Raw genomic sequence first — 20,352 nt, 5'->3', positions numbered from 1 at the left:
TATCCTGTGAATGCCAAATTGACTGGAAATGAAAAACAATGGGTCTGTAAAGGTTCCGCCAAATTGTGGAATGGATGCGGACCCATTTTACAGATGTGTGAATGGACCCTATATGTATTAGACAATGTATTTACCGGCTGCTGTCACTTCTGGCTGATTTATGAAAAAAAAATATATTTTTTGCTGTAAAAAAAAAATGTAGGGCAACTTTTTCAATTGCAATACTTCTGTTATGACATTGTCCATGTGCTGGGACTATTTGTGCACAGCTAGTACGTCTTTTGTGGCTGCAAATATGACCTAAAGGTTTTTAAAGTTCACCTCCCATTAAAGTCCATCGGGCCCCCCCGCGAACTCGCGGTTCGCGGACTTTTGAGAAAATTTGCGGCTGGCGTTCGCGATCCGCCCCGGCCGATGTTCGTCCATCACTACTCCCAGTTAGAGACTGCTCCACCCAAGGGAGACAGGTGGTCTCCAGTAGTCAGAGAGGCTGCATTTTGCAGCCAAAGCCTGAGTGTCTGTAGGAGACAGTAAACGGCCTGTAAAAAGTTGGTTTGGGCTGCTCGTCCTGAAGAATTACATGCAAAATAATGGTACCCCTTTGAGCACCTAATATCTGAAATAATCATACCGCCAGGGAGGTTAATACAAAGGTTTCTTGCTGCATTTGATGGTTAGGCTGCTTGATGGTTAGGTGAGTTATTTGCACATTATCTTAACCACTTATCGCATACTAACGTAGGTCTACGTCGGTAAACTTTGCGGTAGTGTACCGGGATGATGCCTCTAGCTAGAGGCACCATCCCGGTACCGTGGTTTAGAGCCGACGGTTGGCTTTCCGTCGGTACCGACCGATGCGGCTCGGGAGCCGCTCGATCGGTACCCGGGGGTGCGGGAGGGGACGTCCCCCCCCTCCCGCCGCCTTCCGTGGCTTTGCCCGGGGCTCCCGCCGGCTGGATGGAGTCCCGATGAATGCCGGAAACGGCATCGATCGGGTCTCCGATGACGTAACCCGGAGGCGGCGTCCATGACGTCACTTCCGGGTTACTGTGCTGCAAAAGGCGGCAAATTTGAAAAACGGCTGTATGCAAAAATGCCGTTTTCGGCGTTTTGCATACAGGGAAGTGTAGTGGAGGGGTCTAGGGTCTTTTAGACCCTCGATCCCTCCATAAAGTGTACCTGTCACTACATATTGGTGTCACAAGGGATGTTTACATTGCTTGTGACAGCAATAAAAGTGATCAGATTTTTTTTTTTTTTAAACTTTAATAAAGTTAAAAAAATAAATAAAATAAATGGGAAAAAAAAAAAAAATTTAGCCGCCCCCGTCACCGTTAGCTCGCGCACAAAAAAAAACGTATATGGAAGTCGAGCCGCAAATGAAATCGCTGTTCAAACCACACATGCAAGGTATCACCGCGATCGCCAGAGCGTGAGCAATAATTTAAAAAAAAGAGCTACACTCTAACTCAAAACTGGTAACCGTTAAATAAATTTAAAGCGTCGCACATTGAGATCTCTATTGACCGTAGTTTGTCGCGATCCCACGGGGGGGGGGCGCAATTTTAAACCGTAACATGTTGGGTATCTATTTACTCTGCGTGACATGCTCTTTCACAATATACAAAAAAAATGGGCTAACTTTACTGTTTAGTATTTTTTAAAATTAGTGAAATGTGATTTTTCAAAAATTTTCTTTTTGCTAAAGTCTTTGCTAAAAAAATATATATATAATGTTTGGGGGTTCTAAGTAGTTTTCTGGGAAAAAATACTGGTTTTAACGCGTGAACAAAAAGTGTCTGAAATAGGGCTGGGGCTTAAGTGGTTAAGCCAGTCAAGGTCCCACTGAAGGTAACACACTCAGGCAAAGCAAAATTTGATTTTTTTTATTCCTACTCAATGCACAAATTGTTCATTTAGCATTACACATATGCACATTTTACACACAATATTTCCATTTGTAAAATCCATTATATCTACAGGTGGAAAATCCCTGTTAGCAACTGCAAACATCAGACTAGAAAAGACATCCATGGGCCATATATACATAAAAATAAAGTGTTTGCTCACTCACTGGCTTAGCATGTGATATACGTATTTGGCATATACAAATACACAGTCATTATTAACTCAAAGAGTTAATAACTCGTCCACATGTGTTAAAAGTCTACAGCCTTTCTGAATACACTAACCTGACTTTAAGTTCACACTATTGCGATTCAGTTAATCACACTACGTTTTGTGAACTGGTTTTGGGAAGTCATTAACTTAACATTGACACCCAGAGCGGTTCGCATGAACGGAGTGCGATTGTGATGTGGTGCAGGAAATGCACAGGAATTGCTGCGGTTCCTGCACCGCATCAGTGTGAACCGTAACTAAACTGTAGGTCAGGGCAAAAAAAAAAGGAAATAATATATTTGTATATCATATGCACATTTGTCCAGGTTTTATCTGCAAGTACAGAAAAATATTTGATGATCCATCAGAAATCTAGTGAGTTTCCTGTGATGAATCCCAAGCAATGTTGTCAGCCTAGCTAGCCCAGTTCTGCAGAAACAATTCTATCTCACCATGTCCATTATAATAGGGAAAGGTGTTCTGTAATCCAGCAGGAGAGAACTCATATAGGGCTGAGAGCACTTCTTGAAATGTCAGTGCAGCAGGGTTGAGGGTTGTCAAATTACTACAGCTAGTACGTCTTTTGTCTACCTGTTGATCTGCCAGGATTTCTGGCAGATCAACAGGTATTTTTCTGTACTGAAAAACAAAACACGGGGAACTTCACATCTATTCCTTAGATGTACTGTATTTTTATGTGTTTTATTTTGTTTATGCAAAGGCATAAATGTTTTTTTATTAAAATAATAAACATGCTATACTTACCTGCCCTGTGCATTGGTTTTGCCCTGAACCTCCTCTTCTGGGATCCTCCGCCAGTGCTCTAGACTCTTCCTCTTCTGTGCTCACCACCACAGCAAGTGAGCAAGTGTGTGGGCTGGGCTCCCTCCTAAGCTGGACTGTGTGTGTTTCCATAGACACACACAGCATGGCTCAGCCCTGCCCCTCCTCACAATGGCTCCTGCCTCTTAATACTATGAGAGAGGCATGAATCAAAACGAGACTCAGGTATTTGGGGGGGGGGGGGGGGGGCTGGGGGCTGATCAAGGAAGGTTTTGTACCCTAATGCAAAGAATGCTTTTACAACCACTTTAAGTCAATTTGACACAACTGGACCAGACCTTTTTTTTCTTGTGCTTGCAATTCACTGAGCCCCATTCAAACCATAATGTGTTGGTGTATTGCATTAACGCAGATGTGTTTATGCACGTTGTTTGATACCTTAACCCATGCTGCATTAAAGTGTTACTAAATCCACAACAGTAAAATCAGTCTGTATATGCAGTAGAGCATAATTGTTATACCCATTGTGGAACCTAAGGGGTTAATTCTCTGCATTGTGTAAAAAGGCTGTTTGATCTTGTATGCACAGATCCTCCTCTTCTTCCACTGACTCCAGAACATGCCCGGATAAGACAGAGCCTTTGGAGTCAGGCTGGGCATGCTCAGTTTGGTGTGTATTGCTAAAGAAGTTTTGTTTTTCTTGAATGTGATCAGCACAGGGCCAATCAGCACTGTCCAGGCAGAGGGTCAGGGGTCCTGGATCCTGATAGGACAGCTCAGTGCAGTATGAAAACTCCTCCTTTGAGCCTAATTAGGAACTGCTATATACTGCTGATGAGAAAAGGGATATAGCAATTTATATTTACTAAAATAATTGAATTTCCATGATCCGTGTACTGTGGGAGACCAGATACAGTGAATGCAGGGTCCTGGGTTTAGTAGCACTTTAACCACTTGCCGACTGCTCACATGGAGCGTACTGCGGCAAAGTGGTTCGTTATCATCCAGCGGCGCTGTATTCAGTCACAGCGGGAGTCGGGCCAGGGGAGGAGCGGCGGTGATCACCGCCGCTCTTCCTCGATTGTTGGGGATCGAGTGAGGAGATCCGCCCGCTTGTGTAAACAAAGCGGGCGGATCTCCTAAGTGACAGGCAGGGACAGATTACAGGACTTAGCATAGCTGAACCTGCGATCTGTGCCTGTGTCACACAGTCCCCTCCCCCCCACACACGTCAGTAAGCACCAGGCATACATTAACCCCTTGATCACCAATAAAAGTTAACCCCTTCCCTGCCAGTGTCATTTTTACAGTAACTATATTTATAGCACTGATTACTGTAGTAATGTCACTGGTACCCCCAAAAGTGTCAAAAATGTCAGACAAGGGTCCGATCTGTCCGCCGCAATGTCGCAGTCCCGCAAAAAAAATCGCAGATCGCCGCCATTACTAGTTACAAAAAAAAACAATAAAAATTATTACATTTCCCGTAGTTAGTAGCTGCAATAACTTTTGCACAAACCAATCAAAATACGCTCATTGTGATTTTTTTTACCAAAAATATGTAGCAGAAAACAAATTGGCCTAAAATGTTAAAAAAAAATTAGATTTTATATTTTTTTGGGGGGGAATTTCATATAAAAAAATGTGAAAAATATTGTTATTTTTTCAAAATTGTCGCTCTTTTTTTGATTATAGCGCAAAAAGTAAAAATCGCACAGGTGATCAAATACCACCAAAAGAAAGCTCTATTTGTGGGGGAAAAAAGGATAGACATTTAATTTGGGTACAAAATCGCACGACCGCGCAATTGTCCGTTAAAGTAACACAGTGGCGAATTGCAAAATATGGCCTGGTCAGGAATGGGGTAAAATCTTCCGGTCTTAAAGCAGTTAAAAAATACGCTCATTGAGAATTTTTTTGTCAAAGAAATGTAGCTAAATACATTTTGGCCTAAATATATGACAAAAATTTAATATATTGGATATTTTTTAACTGTCAAAGTAGAAAAATATTGTTATTTTTTCAAAATTGTCACATTTTTTTATTAATATCGCAAAAAATGAAAAATGCAGAGGTGATCAGATACCAACAAAAGAAAGCTCTCTTTGTGGGAAAAAAAGGACGTAAATTTAGTTTGGGTACGGCGTTGCATGACCGCGCAATTGTCAGTTAAAGAATCGCAAAAAGTGGCCTGGACGTAAAGCAGGAAAAAAGTGGTTAAAGGCAGCCCTTTCAAATGAATATCAAAACATCCAAATAAGAACAAACACCATTTTTGGCAATGCAGCACATCACAACATATGCATTACTGTGTGCTGTGCTGCACCCAAATGCATTGGAGCTGTGTAGACTGAGTGCATTGGGGTGCTGTTTAAATTGAATGGAATTGCAATGTGCTGACGTGCATAATATGCATGAATGTGTATTGTAGAAACACACGTTACTGCAATGCACAGCAGTGGGATAGTATGTTCTACCCTTATTATCTCACGTGTACTGCAAGGGCCTGCCTGATTGGATATAAGTTGAATGGATTGTTTAGGTAAGCTCTCACATTACAGGGTTTTTAGAGATCCAAAGGAGAATGAATATATTCTGTAAACAGATGTCTGGCAGCTTTAGAGTTCACTAGAGATGTAATTTTGAATCGCTTAGTAGTACAACTTATTCACGTTTAACTCCTTCACATGATATTCATTTACAACACATTATGGTTTATTTACTAAGGGAAAATACTGTACATAAGCTGTTCACTTTCCATCTGAATTTTCACTTTGCAAAGTGAATTGTTACCTAGGTTAGTGAGGTGGAGCTGTGCTGACTTCTTTCATCCAATCATAGGCAAGTGAAAATCCAGTTTTCGTTTTAACTTCCTTGCACGTGATTGGGTATTTTTTGAGTGAGTTTTACCACTTTCACTCAGATAAAGGGTGGTACACACAGCCATTTATTCCTTTTGGTTAGGTTCTATTAGTACTTGCCACAATTGGAAAATTGGAAACTGCAATTCCCCTATGTAAAGTAATGTATCTAGGAACGAAGAATAATCTCATAGAGTACAATGATACAGTGTTAGTCAAAACTACATAATGAAGAGATATTAAAATTGCGTGGTCAGGAAGGAATGCAAATGGGTTTCTTGAGTTCATCGCTAGAGGGTATCAACAGCTGGAGAGGAGGTCCTGATACCCCTCAATAAAGCTTTATTCAGACAATATAATTTGTTCTACGTTATCAGCCATTCTGGGCTAAATAAAATGCTGTGTGTTGAGAATGGTTTTACCACAGTCTTTGATTTATCATTAAAAAGGCCAGCCATGTTTATATGTACAGTATCTCACAAAAGTGAGTACACCACTCCCATTTTTGTAAATATTTTATTATATATCTTTTTATGTGACAACACTGAAGAAATTACACCTTGATACAATGTAAAGTAGTGAGTGTGCAGCTTGTATAACAGGGTAAGTTTGCTGTCCCCTCAAAACAACTCAACACACAGCCATTAATGTCTAAACTGCTGGCAACAAAAGTGAGTACACCCCTAAGTGAAAATGTCCAAATTGGGCCCAATTAGCCATTTTCCCTCCCTTGTGTCATGTGACTCGTTAGTGTTACAAGGTCTCAGGTGTGAATGGGAAGCAGGTGTGTTACATTTGGTGTTATCGCTCTCACTATCTCATACTGGTCACTGGAAGTTTAACATGGCACTTCATGGCAAGAAACTCTCTGAGGATCTGAAAAAAGAATTGTTGCTCTACATTAAGATGGCCTAGGAAATAAGAAGATTGCCAAGAAACTGAGCTGCAACATGGTAGCCAAGACCGTACAGTGCTTTATAAGGACAAGTTCCACTCAGAACAGATTTCGCCATGGTTGACCAAAGAAGTTGAGTGCACATGCTCAGCATCATATCCAGAGGTTGTCTTTGGGAAATAAGACGTATGAGTGCTGCTAGCATTGCTGCAGAGGTTGGGGTGGGGCGTCAGCCTGTCAGTGCTCAGACCATACGCCGCACACTGCATCAAATTGGTCTGCATGGCTGTTGTTCCAGAAGGAAGCCTCTTCTAAAGATGATGCACAAGAAAGCCCGCAAACAGTTTGCTGTAAATAAGCAGACTAAGGACGTGGATTACTGGAACTATGTCTTGTGGTCTGATGAGACCAATATAAACTTATTTGGTTCAGATTGTGTCAAACGTGTGTGGCAGCAAGGTGAGGAGTACAAAGACAAGTGTGTCTTGCCTACAGTTAAAAAGAAAAAGTGATATACTGCACTATCAGTAAAACAAGCTGCTAGCACATTCACCTGACAAAAAAGTTGACCAAATAGCCCAAGTGTAAAAAAAGTGCAGCGCTACAAACAATATGATATGATGAAAATAATCATAAGTAGATTAATAAATAGAAGGTGAACATAACAAGTCCCAAGTGCAAATGGTGAAATAGATAATCCAGGGTGATGTGTATGATCATAGTGCACGCCAGATCCCGACACCACCCAGGAATGATGTATGCGCTCACCAGAAAGATTGGACCCAAGATACCGTACAGTACATGGGTCAAACAGGCTTGTATGGTGGGTCTCCAAACTGGTGCTGTAACCTCGGACACTCTAATACAAATGTATAACTAATGTGGGCAGAAGGAAGCTCCAATTCAATTGATTACCTTGCGGTGGTCGGGCGGCTGCAGCACTGGGGAGCTACAGTTTATTGAGGGAACCATGAATGCTAACATGTACTGACACATAATAAAGCAGTGCATGATCCCCTCCATTCAGAGACTGGTTCGCAGGGCAGTATTCCAACATGATAACAACCCCAAACACACCTCCAAGATGACCACTGCCTTGCTAAAGAAGCTGAGGGTAAAGGTGATGGACTGGCCAAGCATGTTTTCAGACCTAAACACTATTGAGCATCTGTGGGGCATCCTCAAACAGACGGTGGAGGAGCGCAAAATATTGACACTTTGGGCCCGATTTGGACATTTTCACTTGGGGGTGTGCTCACTTTTGTTGCCAACGGTTTAGACATTAATGGCTGTGTTGAGTTGTTTTGAGGGGACAGCAAATTTACACTGTTAAACAAGCTGTAAACTCACTACTTTACATTGTAGCAAAGTGTAATTTCTTCAGTGTTATTACATCAAACATATAATAAAACATTTTAAAAAATGTGAGGGTTGTACTCAATTTTGTGAGATACTGTATTCTAATACATCTGTAGGGGTTCCAGACAGTGAAAGCAGACATGTAACAAGCTTTTCTGCACGTGTCCAGTCAAGGTACAATGTTTACTGCTCCATGTGTCATCTAGAAGTAAGGCTCAGGCACCATATTTGGCAGTGCACCACTAAATCTATAAAATACAGGGCACTTACACTTGCATGGCAGCCTTTAGATCTATTGATCCTTGAAAGTACATCATTATTACACGCAAAACCCATACTACTCTTCTCACACATTCACAAAGTCCATGTTTAACATAATTTTAACTTAAAAAAAAAAAAAAAAAAAAATATATATATATATATATATATATATATATAGTACAGATAAAATTAATTTCACAATTTTCTTAAATTCAATACTTATTCCCCTAGAATGATACAGTATTAAATTACGCAATTGTATGTGCATATCGAAGCAAGAGGACATGAAATGAAAGCTTTGCCATCAGCTTTCTTTTTTATCACATGAATCAGAATCAGCAGGGTTTCATCTTTCATTCAGTCAAAATGTTCCCTTCAGAGTTGTATGTCAAGGAATCCCATTCTTTAGCTATAGCACAAATTATTTTCAAGACTTGTAAAATTCTGATTGTGCTTTAAATATGGCTAAGTAATATATGTTTGTTTATATTCAAAATATCCACTTGGAGGCTTTACCATCTCCAGTTACCTCAAGCTGGAATTACACCCTTCATCCTAAATCATTTATCTTTTTGAGATATTACTCTATTTTTATAAACATTAAAGAGATGATGCCAACAATGTTTCCAGTATTTTGCTAAACAGTATTTTCATCTATATAGTGGACTTTATATTTACATTGAACATTTTTATTTATCATAATAATTATAAGCATTAAAATACATTTCACAGTGCTCATTTAAATTCTAGTCAGGAATTGCTGTTCCCTACCCTTATATACAGATGCCTGCTTTTTATGGTAAAAAATTGTGTGATATTTTCAGTGGGAACTGTGCTTTACTTTCCCTGGTTTTCTGATGGTTGTTCAAAGAGGAAGAACTCTTGGGGTTGCTTCTGAGAGATTGGATATGTATATCTTTCAGCAAAAAAGACATTTCTTAAAAGATGGATCTAATCCAGCTATGGAATTCAAAGAAAAAAATCATAACAATCCCACATAAGCACTGGTTAAATTACATCTAATTTAAAGACCGTCATGGAAATACAGTAGAAAGAGAGCTTCAAAAAGTCAAGCCAGAATATGAGGTACGTCTATTAAATTACTACTGAAGATGGAACATATTACATTTGATGTGCTGGACAGTCTGAGACTTAAATGAACTCTAGAACATGCGTAAATAGGCATGGTCATAAAATTGACCAGAATCTATCCAAGCTTTCTGCTAACACCTTAACAAGCAGTTCTGGGACATGATCACAGTGCTTAGAAGAGTCAACAGTAAAGCCTAAGATTGTGGTTTGCTAGTATTGCTCTTACAGACAACAAGGGTAACCAGAAATGGAATTATACAGATTGGTGCAAATATTAATGCCAGCAGCACATTCTCTGGAGGATCCATTAATTCTTCAGGCACAGCACAATTGGTGAAAAACTTTTGATGAGCGTCTAGTATGGTGGAATGTGCCAATTGATTAGGGTATGCAAGAGAGAGGTTTTCAGCACAATATTCCAGGCATAGTTGTAAGTCATTGTAGAATCTATTGTAAAAAAAAAAAAAAAAGAAGGAAAAATAATATTACTTAAAGCAACAATATTTAGCAGATGCAGAATGATGCCACGTTAACAGAAGTCTTTTTTTTTTTACAATTGCGTGATGTGCCATAGAAAAACAGTTTTGCACACTCTACATAAATTAAAACATAACTACATTAGAAGGCAAAAAGTTATTTATATATGCATCTGCACCTTATCAATATATATTTTCCCCAGCTGCTGCAGCCACATAATAACTGAGCCTTAAAGAAGTGTATTATACACTCCCAATATGCATAAATACCATAAAACATAAAATTACATCTATAACACAATATAAGCCATTATAAAGTTTCAACGTGTGTAAAAAAGGGAAACATGTTGGGGTGTAGTATGGCAGAATCTTACATCACTCCCCGCCAGGCAACAGGCTCGCAGGGGATTAGAGTGGAGCTGTTACTGCAGTAGACTGAGTCAACATCACTGTGCTGGGTACAGCACAAATAACTGAGTGGCTTGATTTTTTTGTTGTTGTTTTTTGTATATTGGTATGTTATTGACTAAGATGCGAGTAGTGTGATGTACAAGGGACAACAAACAGGAGAAAGGAGATAATGTGGACTGGAGTAACAAAACCCCCTGAGGGAAAAAGCAATTTGTTTACCCTTTCTCTATAATAGAAAGGGATCAACAACATTCAGTAAGTTTTCCTGGGTGTGGATGTGGTCGGCATTGAGGAGGAAGGAGTCAAGGACAAAGCAGGAAAAGTGGTGTGTGAAGACACTAAGCACAGAAACAAGAGCATTAAATGGAATGTGAAGAGAACAAGCACATAAGAGCACTTTATATAGTAAAGTCTGTATGGAGTACATTTTCGTGTATTTAATGAACTGTTGAAATATAAGCACAGGACATGAAAAGATTTGTTGATTTTTGCACTGGACACTTTGTCAATTGTTGAAGGTAGAAAAACTGTGCTTATTGCTCAACATCAAAGAAAAACCAAATCAAAATCTCCCATGGCTGCACTCACAAAAACCTCTTGAAAATGGCCTATTGGTTGAAATGCATTGGGGCGAAGCTTGTGCAGATGTCATTACACCAACTGGAGCTAGCAGTGGTGGTGGTTGTGTTTACATATCTATATACCTATGTACAGTAAGTAGATGCACAAATATGTATTACAATAAATCTGTGTGGGTAGCACTATGGAATGCTTGCTTATCATGGCGAAGCAGAGGTGTAAACAGTAAACCCCAGCAGATTCTCTATGGAGTCTAGGTCAGGCAAGTTTTCTGACAAATCAACCACAGGGATACCATGATTATTAAACCAGGCACTGGTACGTTTTCAGTGGGGGCAGGTGCCAAGTGGCAAATCCATGATGATTTGGGGGGGCCATGTCATCTGCTGGTGTTGGTCCGCTCTTTTTTTATCAAGTCCAAAGTCAGTGCAGCCCTCTACCAGGAAATTCTAGAGAACTTCGTGCCTCCCTCTGCTGACCAGCATAATAGAGATGCTGATTATATTTTCAAGCAGGACTTAGCACCTGCCCACACTGACAAAAGTACCAATACCTGGTTTAATGATCATGGTATCACTGTGCTTGATAGGCCAGTAAACTCGCCTGACCTAAACCTTATAGAGAATCTGTGGGGTATTGTCAAGAGGAAGATGGGACACCAGACCCTACAATGCAGATGAGCTGAAGGCCGCTATCAAAGCAACCTGGGCTTTCATAACATAAGGAACTGGATAAAAGAGCGTGTCCAAAGGGTGGTAATAAACAGCGCATACTCAGACTGGTCAGAGGTGGTAAGCGGGGTCCCACAAGGCTCAGTCCTCGTACCAACCTTGTTCAATTTATTCATAAACAGCATTGAGGACGGGATCAGTAGTTCGATATCAGTTTTTGCAGATGACACAAAATTGGGCAGGGCAATAACTGCTCAGCATGAAGCAGATATCCTACAGAATGACCTGGACAAAATAACAGAGTGGGCAACGACATGGCAAATGAGGTTTAATGTGGAGAAGTGTAAGGTTTTGCACTTGGGGACTAAAAACATAAAAGCACAATACACATTAGGGGGGGATCCCTTGGGGGAATCAAAAATGGAGAAAGATCTGGGAGTCTTGGTAGATGATAGACTAGGCAATAGCATGCAATGTCAAGCGGCAGCTGCCAAAGCTAGCAGAATATTAGCATGCATAAAGAAAGGAATGTATTCCAGAGATAAGACTATAATCCTTCCACTTTATAAAACTCTGGTCCGACCACATCTGAAGTATTCGGTCCAGTTCTGGTCACCAGTCCTCAGGAGGGATGTGTTGGAGCTAGAGAGAGTCCAGAGAAGGGCAACTAAACTAATTAGGGGATTGGAGGACCTTAATTATGAAGAGCATCTGCAATCGCTTGATTTATTCTCCCTGGAGAAGAGACGCCTGAGAGGGGACATGAGATTGAAATATCTCAATGGTGATCTCAGCATAGAAAAACAGCTATTCAGTCAAAGGGATTGCATGAGGACTCGAGGGCATACAATGCGATTAGAGGAGAAGCGTTCTCCCCAGGCAACGTGGGGGGTTCTTTACTGTTAGGGCTACAAGATTGTGGAATTCTCTACCACAAGTGGTGGTTTCTGCGGGAAGTATGGTGGCTTTCAAAAGACTCTTAGACGTACATCTCAAGGATCAGAACATTCAGGGGTATGTGAGATGATTACGGCCACACACACCTACACAGGTTGAACTGGATGGACTATTGTCTTTATTCAACCTCACCTACTATGTAACTATGTAACCTAGTGCCACAGACTGATCGCCTCCATGCCAAGCCATATCAATTGCAGTTATTCATGCAAAAGGAGCCCTGACCAAGTATTGAGTGCATACTATACTGTACATGGACATACTTTTCAGTAAGCCAACATTTCTGAATTAAAAATCCTTTTCTGGTATGGAAAAAGGAAATAGTCTTTGGTGGATCAACCACATCGGGGCCACCTGTAGTCTGAGAGGAGGAACCCCTCTAAATATCACAGGGGGAGTGTCCGGCAAAACAGGGCCTAATAACCCATCATTTCGGAGCACATGACAATGTTTTCTGATAATGTTCTTAACAGAAAAATGCTGAAGGGAATAAGTGGTAAAGAAGGCATATTTAAATACCTAATTTTCCTCCCTTTGTAATTTTGGTCTTAAAAGCTCCTCCCTATCCTGCTGCTGAGCCTGAGCGATGGCACTGTTGATGGTATTAATATCATAACCCTTTTGCAGGAATCTCTCCTTCAGAATGGAGGTCCCCAACATGAAGTCCTCCCTGTTGGTGCAGTTCTTTCTCAACCTTAGGAATTGACTGACAGGAATGGACCTCAGCCATGTCAGATGATGGCAGCTATTGGTGTTAATATATCCGTTCCTGTCAGTCTCCTTAAAATAAGTGGAAGTGATGACGGCTCCCTCCTCCACTCTTATCCTAAGGTCAAGAAAATGGATCTCAGTCCTGCTATATTCAAACTGCAATATGATACCCCTATCATTGCTGTTAAGTAGGGCCATGAGTTCTTTCAGCGAATTAACGTCACCATCCCATAGGAGGAGGATTTCATCAATATATCTTTTCCAGAACACCAACTCTGAGGTGGGTCTGGAATAGATGACATCCTCCTCCCACTTGGCCATAGATAGGTTGGCCATACTGGGCGCAAATTTTGCACCCATGGCCACACCCTTGTTCTGCAGGTAATATGTACCGCCGAAAACTGTATGTATCCCAATACAAAGGATCATATTCTAAAAAATAAATGTGATATGTGTACCAACATTATAAATTCAATTACAATGGAAAATATGAAAACTCAGAGGGTGACATCACTATTCCAAAGTGACACAAAAACTAAAAAATACAAATGAATACATTGATAAACATAGATCCTGATGGAAGTCCAACACCTGTATTCAAATGTCCAAATGAAACAAGTAGTTATGTATAGGAGGGCTCCACCACCATTGCAGATCTTATCATATGGCTCTACTTGTGAATGAAAATCATCAGTCTAGAGAATTCAACACCACCACCAATTGCAGCCCCTTACCAAGTGATAAGACCCCAAAATATAGGTGATCTTCTAACAGCATGCTATCAGTAATAATCCATCCACAGCCTTGGAACCATATAGGATATCACAATGGCACTTTAGGAATTTCAGAGTATATCAGAAGGGCATTGTCTAAGGGAAGATAAGAGACACCAGATGCAACAATGCAAATGAGCTGAAAGCCACTATCAAAGAAACCTGGGCTTCCATAACACCTCAGCAGTGCCACAGGCTGATCGCTTCCATGCCACACTGCATTGATGCAGTAATTCATGCAAAAGGAGCCCTGACCAAGTATTGAGTGCATAATATACTGTACATGAACATACTTTTCAGTAAGCCATCATTTCTGAATTTGAAATCCTTTTTTTTTATTAGTCTTATGTAATATTCAAATTTTCGGCGATACTGAATTTTGGGTTTTCACTAGCTGTAAGCCATATTCGTCAAAATTAAAAGAAAGGGATGCTTGAAATAAACCCCTCTGTGTGTAACACATCTAAATAAAATATGAGTATGTGTTTTATATATATATGTGAGTTTCTCTTTTTGAATTTAATTACTGAAAAAAATTTACTTTTTGATGATATTCAAATTTTATGAGATGCACCTATAGATCTCCTATAAAGTAGACAAAACTTGTTTTTCATTTTGAATAGATAGGAGGGTTATAACTAGAGTTGAGCGGACACCTGGATGTCCGTGTTCGGCGGGTTCGGCCGAACTTTAAAAAAAAGTCCGGGTCCGTGTCCGTGTCCCGGACTTTTGCCGAACTTTTCCCGGACACCGAACCCCATTGAAGTCAATGGGGACCCGAACTTTTAGGCACTAAAATGGCTCTAAAACACCAATGGAAAGGGCTAGAGTGCTGCAAATGGCAGCAAAACGTTGTTAAGAGCATGGCAAGTGCTCTGCAAACAAATGTGGATAGGAAAATAACTTAAAACAACAAAAAAAAACAGAAAAATAAAACAATGTTCTTCATCTCTGAAGGTCGAGGCCCATATGGAGTATGAGGGAGGTTGAGGTGGTGGTGGATGTGGCGGTCTCATAGGTGTGCGCACAGGGTGTGCCGGATGTGCCTGGGCACACCCTAATCACCTAGGGCACATAGCATTATCGCTCTGTTTGCCAGTGAGGAGATGGGAAAGATCTCCCTCGGACCTGCTCTGCTCTATTTCTCTTTGCCAGCAGGGAGAGTAATGTATCGGGGCCATGTACATGTAGGCAAACACATGCATGTGTATTTCAACTTTGGGGTGCACACCCTAATGCAATAGGCTGCGCACACCTATGGGCGGTGTAGGCGGAAGCGGTGGTGGAGGAGGAGAGGACGAGGTAGCCAACACTGCTTCTTTTCAGAAATTTTAAATGAGGGTACACCCCAAAAGAGTGAGAAAGAGCAAAAATAGAACAATGGCTGGGTAAGGTCGGTATCCATCGCTATTCTGCACAAGGTACGGAAAAGTCCAGTGGGATCCATGCCTGGTTCATTTTAATGAACGTGAGCTTGTCCACATTGTCTATGGACAGGCGGCTGCGCTTGTCTGTGATAACGCCCCCAGCCGTGCTAAATACCCGTTCAGATAATACACTGGCTGCAGGGCACGCCAGCACCTCCAAGGCGTAAAGGGCAAGCTCAGGCCATGTGCCCAACTTGGAGACCCAGAAGTTGAAGGGGGCAGACCCGTCATTCAGTACGTCTAGGCGTGTGCACACATACTGCTCCACCATGTTGGTGAAATGCTGCCTCCTGCTAAGACGTTCCATATGAGCTGCTGGTGCTGCTGTTTGTTGTGGCGTGCTGACAAAGCTTTTCCACATTTTGGCCATGCTAACCCTGTCTTCTGAGGTGCTGGCGGTGCCCTGGTTGCATTGGCGACCTCTTCCTCCTCCTCCTCCTCTGCCTTGTGCTTCCACTGTGGCCCCGCTGTCAGGTGGGAATGCCAGCAGCATCGCGTCTACCAGCGTGCGCTTGTACTCACGCATCTTGCGATCGTGCTCCAGTAAGTGAATTAAGGACGGTACGTTGTCCTTGTAACGGGGATCCATCAGCGTGGCCACCCAGTAATCAGCACAAGTTAGAATGTGGGCAACTCAGCGGTCGTTGTGGAGACACTGCAGCATGTAATCGCTCATGTGTGCCAGGCTGCCCAGAGGCAACGAAAGGCTGTCCTCTGTGGGAGGTGGATCGTCCGTGTCCTCTGTATCCCCCCAGCCACGCACCAGTGATGGCCATGAGCTGGCCTGGGTGTCACCCTGCTGTGAACATGGTTCCATCTCCTCCTCCAGCTCCTCCTCCTCATCCTCCTCATCCTCCAGAACTGTGCCCCTGCTGGACAATTGTGTCCCTGGCGTTTGCGTGTGCAGGAACCCACCCTCGGAGCCCCTTGTGAATGACTGCCCTGAAAGCCTTTGAAATGTTACCTCTTCATCCTCCTCCTCCTCCTCCTCATCCTGTGCCACATCCTCTTCCATCATCGCCCTAATTGTTTTTTGAAGGAGGCATAGAAGTGGGATAGTTAAGCTGACAACGGCGTCATCGGCACTGGCCATGTTAGTGGAGTACTCAAAACAGCGCAACAAGGCACACAGGTCTCGCATGGAGGCCCAGTTATTGGTGGTGAAGTGGTGCTGTTCCGCAGAGCGAATCACGCATGCGTGCTGCAGCTGAAACTCCACTATGGCCTGCTGCTGCTCGCACAGTCATTGCAGCATGTGCAAGGCGGAGTTCCACCTTGTAGGCACGTCACATATGAGGCGGTGAGCGGGAAGGCCGAAGTTACGCTGCAGCGCTGACAGGTGAGCAGCAGCAGGGTGAGAACGCCGAAAGTGTGCACAGACGGCCCGCACTTTCTGCAGCAGCTCTGACATATCGGGGTAGTTTTTAAGGAACCTCTGCACCACCAAATTCAGCACATGCGCCAGGCAAGGGATGTGCGTCAAACCGGCTAGGCCCAGAGCTGCTATGAGATTTCGCCTGTTATCGCACACCACCAGGCCGGGCTTGAGGCTCGCTGGCAGCAACCACTCATTTGTCTGCTGTTCCATGCTCCTCCACAACTCCTGCGCGGTGTGTGGTTTTTCCCCCAAACAGGCAAGTTTTAAAACTGCCTGCTGTCGTTTACCCCTGGCCGTGCTGAAGTTGGTGGTGAAGGTGTTACGCTGTCCGGATGAGGAAGCGGAGTAGGAGGAATTAGGAACAGGAGGCAAACTGAAGCGCCCTGCAATCCTCGGTGGTGGAAGGACATGCGCCAAATTGCTGTCCGCCTCAGGCCCATCCGCCACTGCATTTACCCAGTGTGCCGTTAGGGAGATATAACGCCCCTGACCGTGCTTACTGGTCCATGTATCTGTAGTTAGGTGGACCTTGGCACAGATGGCTTTGCGCAGTGCACACCTGATTTTTTCCCCCACTTGGTTGTGCAGGGAAGGGATGGCTTGCCTGGAAAAGTAGTGGCGGCTGGGCACGACGTACTGTGGTACAGCCACCGACATAAGGTTTTTAAAACTGTGCATCTCCACCAGACGGAATGACAGCATTTCAAAGGCCAAGAATTTTGAAATGCTGGCATTCAGGGCCAGGGATCGCGGGTGGGTAGGGGGGTACTTCCTCTTCCTCTCAAGTGTTTGGGAGATGGAAAGCTGAACGTTTCCATGGGACAATTTTTAGACGGTTGGTGACCCAGGTGGTGGTGTTGCTGACAGATCCTCTGTTTGCGGGGTGGCAGGTGCCGGTATCACTACAGATGTGGCTGGAGCGGCCGAGACTGCAGCAGAAGAGGAAGCAGGATGAGCCAGAGACGTTTTCTTGGTTTTGAAGGTGTCTACTCCACTGCAGCTCGTGCTTTGCACTTAGATGCCTGATCATGCAGGTTATGCTCAGGTTGAGAAGGTTTATGCCTCGCTTCAGGCTCTGATTGCACAGGGTGCAAACCACTCGTGTCCTGTCATCAGCACATTTTCTAAAGAACTTCCACGCTAGAGAACTCCTTTGAGCTGACTTTGGTGCGCTCGTTCCCTTGCTGCGTTGGGCAGTAGCAGGCGTAGTGTCTAGGGCACGGCCGCTCCGCTTCTGCACCCTGCTCCCTCTTCTGCTGTGCTGGTGGCTCTGTGCGACCACCGCCTCTTCCTCCAAACTACTCAGGTCACCTGCATGACGTTCATTCCATGTGGGGTCGAGGACCTCATCGTCCTCCACATCATCTTCCACCCAGTCTTCACCCCTGCCCTCCTTGTCGGTCTCCACAATTCTGAACGCCGCAGCAGTTGGCACCTGCATTTCGTCATCATCGGAGACGTACTGTGATGGTCCTTGCATGTACTCATCTTGAGAAATAAGTGGATGGGCATCGCTGCACTCAATCTCTTCCACTTCTGGGGCAGGGCTAGGTGGATGGCCCTGGGAAACCCTGCTGACAGTCCTCAAAAAGAAGAAGAGACTGCTGTATGGCTTGGGGCTCAGACTGCTTGCCTGATTTGCAAGGGGGGTGAGGTGAAAGACGGTTGGACATCGGCTGCAGGTGCCAACTCTGACCTTTCTGCAGTAGACTGGGTGGGAGACAATGTGAAGGAACTGGAGGCACTGTCAGCAGCAATCCAATCTACTATCGCCTCTACGTGTTCTGGCATCATCACTTCTAGAGGCGTATGATGCCCTACCAAATACTGATGCAGGTTCTGTCACCTACTAACACTTGAGGAAGGTGTTTCACTTGTGCGTGTAGCTGGCACAGATCGACCACGTCCTCTCCTTGTTACAGGAGCTCTACCAGCAGCATCACGACCCAGGCCACGGCCCCTATTTGACGGTCTCCTCATATTTCTGTAATTTAAGATCTTGCCCTAGAAAGGTGTTTATTGAATAGCGGAACAAAACAACAACAGTATCGCACGGGTGTATCTCACAGTCAAATATGCAAACTATGCCGCAATTTAATGTTTTTTACCCCAAAAGGGTGTATATTGAATTGCGGAATAGGATAAAAAACGGTGTATCTCACACGTACAAACACAGACTAGGCCCCAATTAAAATTTTTTGTACCCTAAAGGGAGGATGAGGAAGAGGAGTAGGAGGAGTTGGGAACAGGAGGCAAACTGAAGCGCCCTGCAATCCTTGGCGGGGGAAGGAGATGCGCCAAACAAATTTAAAAGGTGTATCTCACACATACCGATACAGACTATCCCGCAATTTCATTTTTTACACTCAAACAGGGTGTATATTGAATAGCGGAATAGGACAAATTTTACAAAACGGTGTATCTCATATGTACAAACACAAACTAGGCCCCGATTACAATTTTTTGTACCCTAAAGGCAGGATGAGGAAGAGGAGTAGGAGGAGTTGGGAACAGGAGGCAAACTGAAGCGCCCTGCAATCCTCGGCGGTGGAAGGAGATGCGCCAAACAAATTTAAAAAGGTGTATCTCACACGTACCGATACAGACTATCCCGCAATTTAATTTTTTACACTCAAACAGGGTGTATATTGAATAGCGGAATAGGACAAATTTTACAAAACGGTGTATGTCACACGTACAAACACAAACTAGGCCCCGATTACAATTTTTTGTATCCTAAAGGCAGGATGAGGAAGAGGAGTAGGAGGAGTTGGGAACAGGAGCCAAACTGAAGCGCCCTGCAATCCTCGGCGGTAGAAGGAGATGCGCCAAACAAATTGAAAAACATGTATCTCACATGTAGCGATACAGACTATCCCGCAATTAAATTTTTTACACTCAAACAGGGTGTATATTGAATAGCAGAATAGGACAAATTTTACAAAACGGTGTATCTCACACGTACAAACACAATCTAGGCCCCGATTACAATTTTTTGTACCCTAAAGGCAGGATGAGGAGTAGGAGGAGTTCGGAACAGGCAGGAGGCAAACTGAAGCACCCTCAAATCCTCGGCAGTATGAGATGCGCCCCTAAAATTGGAAAGGTGTATCTCACACGTACCGACACAGACTATCCCGCAATTTAATTGTTTATACCCAAAGGTTTTGATCAAATAGCGGAATAGAAAATATGATCAAAAAAAGTGTATGTATCTCACACGTACAGAACCATACTAGGCCCCAATTACTATTGTTTGTACCCCTAAAAGGCTGGATGAGGAGTAGGAGGAGTTTGGAACAGGCAGCACCCTCAAATCTTCAGAAGTATGAGATGAACCCCAAAAACTTGGAAAGGTGGATCTCACACGTACCAACACAGACTATCCCGCAATTTAACTGTTCCCCAAAGGTTTTTATTGAATAGCGGAATAGAAAATATGATCAAAAAAAGTGTATGTATCTCACACGTACAAAACCACACTAGGCCCCAATTACTATTGTTTGTACCCCTAAAAGGCAGGATGAGGAGTAGGAGGAGTTTGGAACAGGCAGTACCCTCAAATCTTCAGAAGTATGAGATGAACCCCAAAAACTT

At 43.1% G+C, this 20,352-nt stretch overlaps 1 protein-coding gene across 1 annotated transcript in view; it reads right to left on the bottom strand.

Moving 5' to 3' along the window:
- Window positions 1-9,335: 9,335 nt before the first annotated feature.
- The window catches only part of RAMP2 (receptor activity modifying protein 2), a 686,741-nt gene continuing 675,724 nt past the window's right edge, over window positions 9,336-20,352 (bottom strand). Inside the window, exon 4 of the mRNA XM_082272639.1 lies at window positions 9,336-9,819. Within this exon, the coding sequence (XP_082128765.1) occupies window positions 9,567-9,819 (253 nt within the window). The 3' untranslated portion in view covers window positions 9,336-9,566. The remainder of the gene's footprint in view (window positions 9,820-20,352) is intronic.

This window comes from Pelophylax lessonae (genome assembly GCF_965119305.1).
Source record: "Pelophylax lessonae genome assembly, chromosome: 11".
NCBI classification, from domain to species: domain Eukaryota; kingdom Metazoa; phylum Chordata; class Amphibia; order Anura; family Ranidae; genus Pelophylax; species Pelophylax lessonae.
Note: the sequence above shows the minus strand (reverse complement) of the source record. Positions and strands in the feature narration are given on the sequence as shown.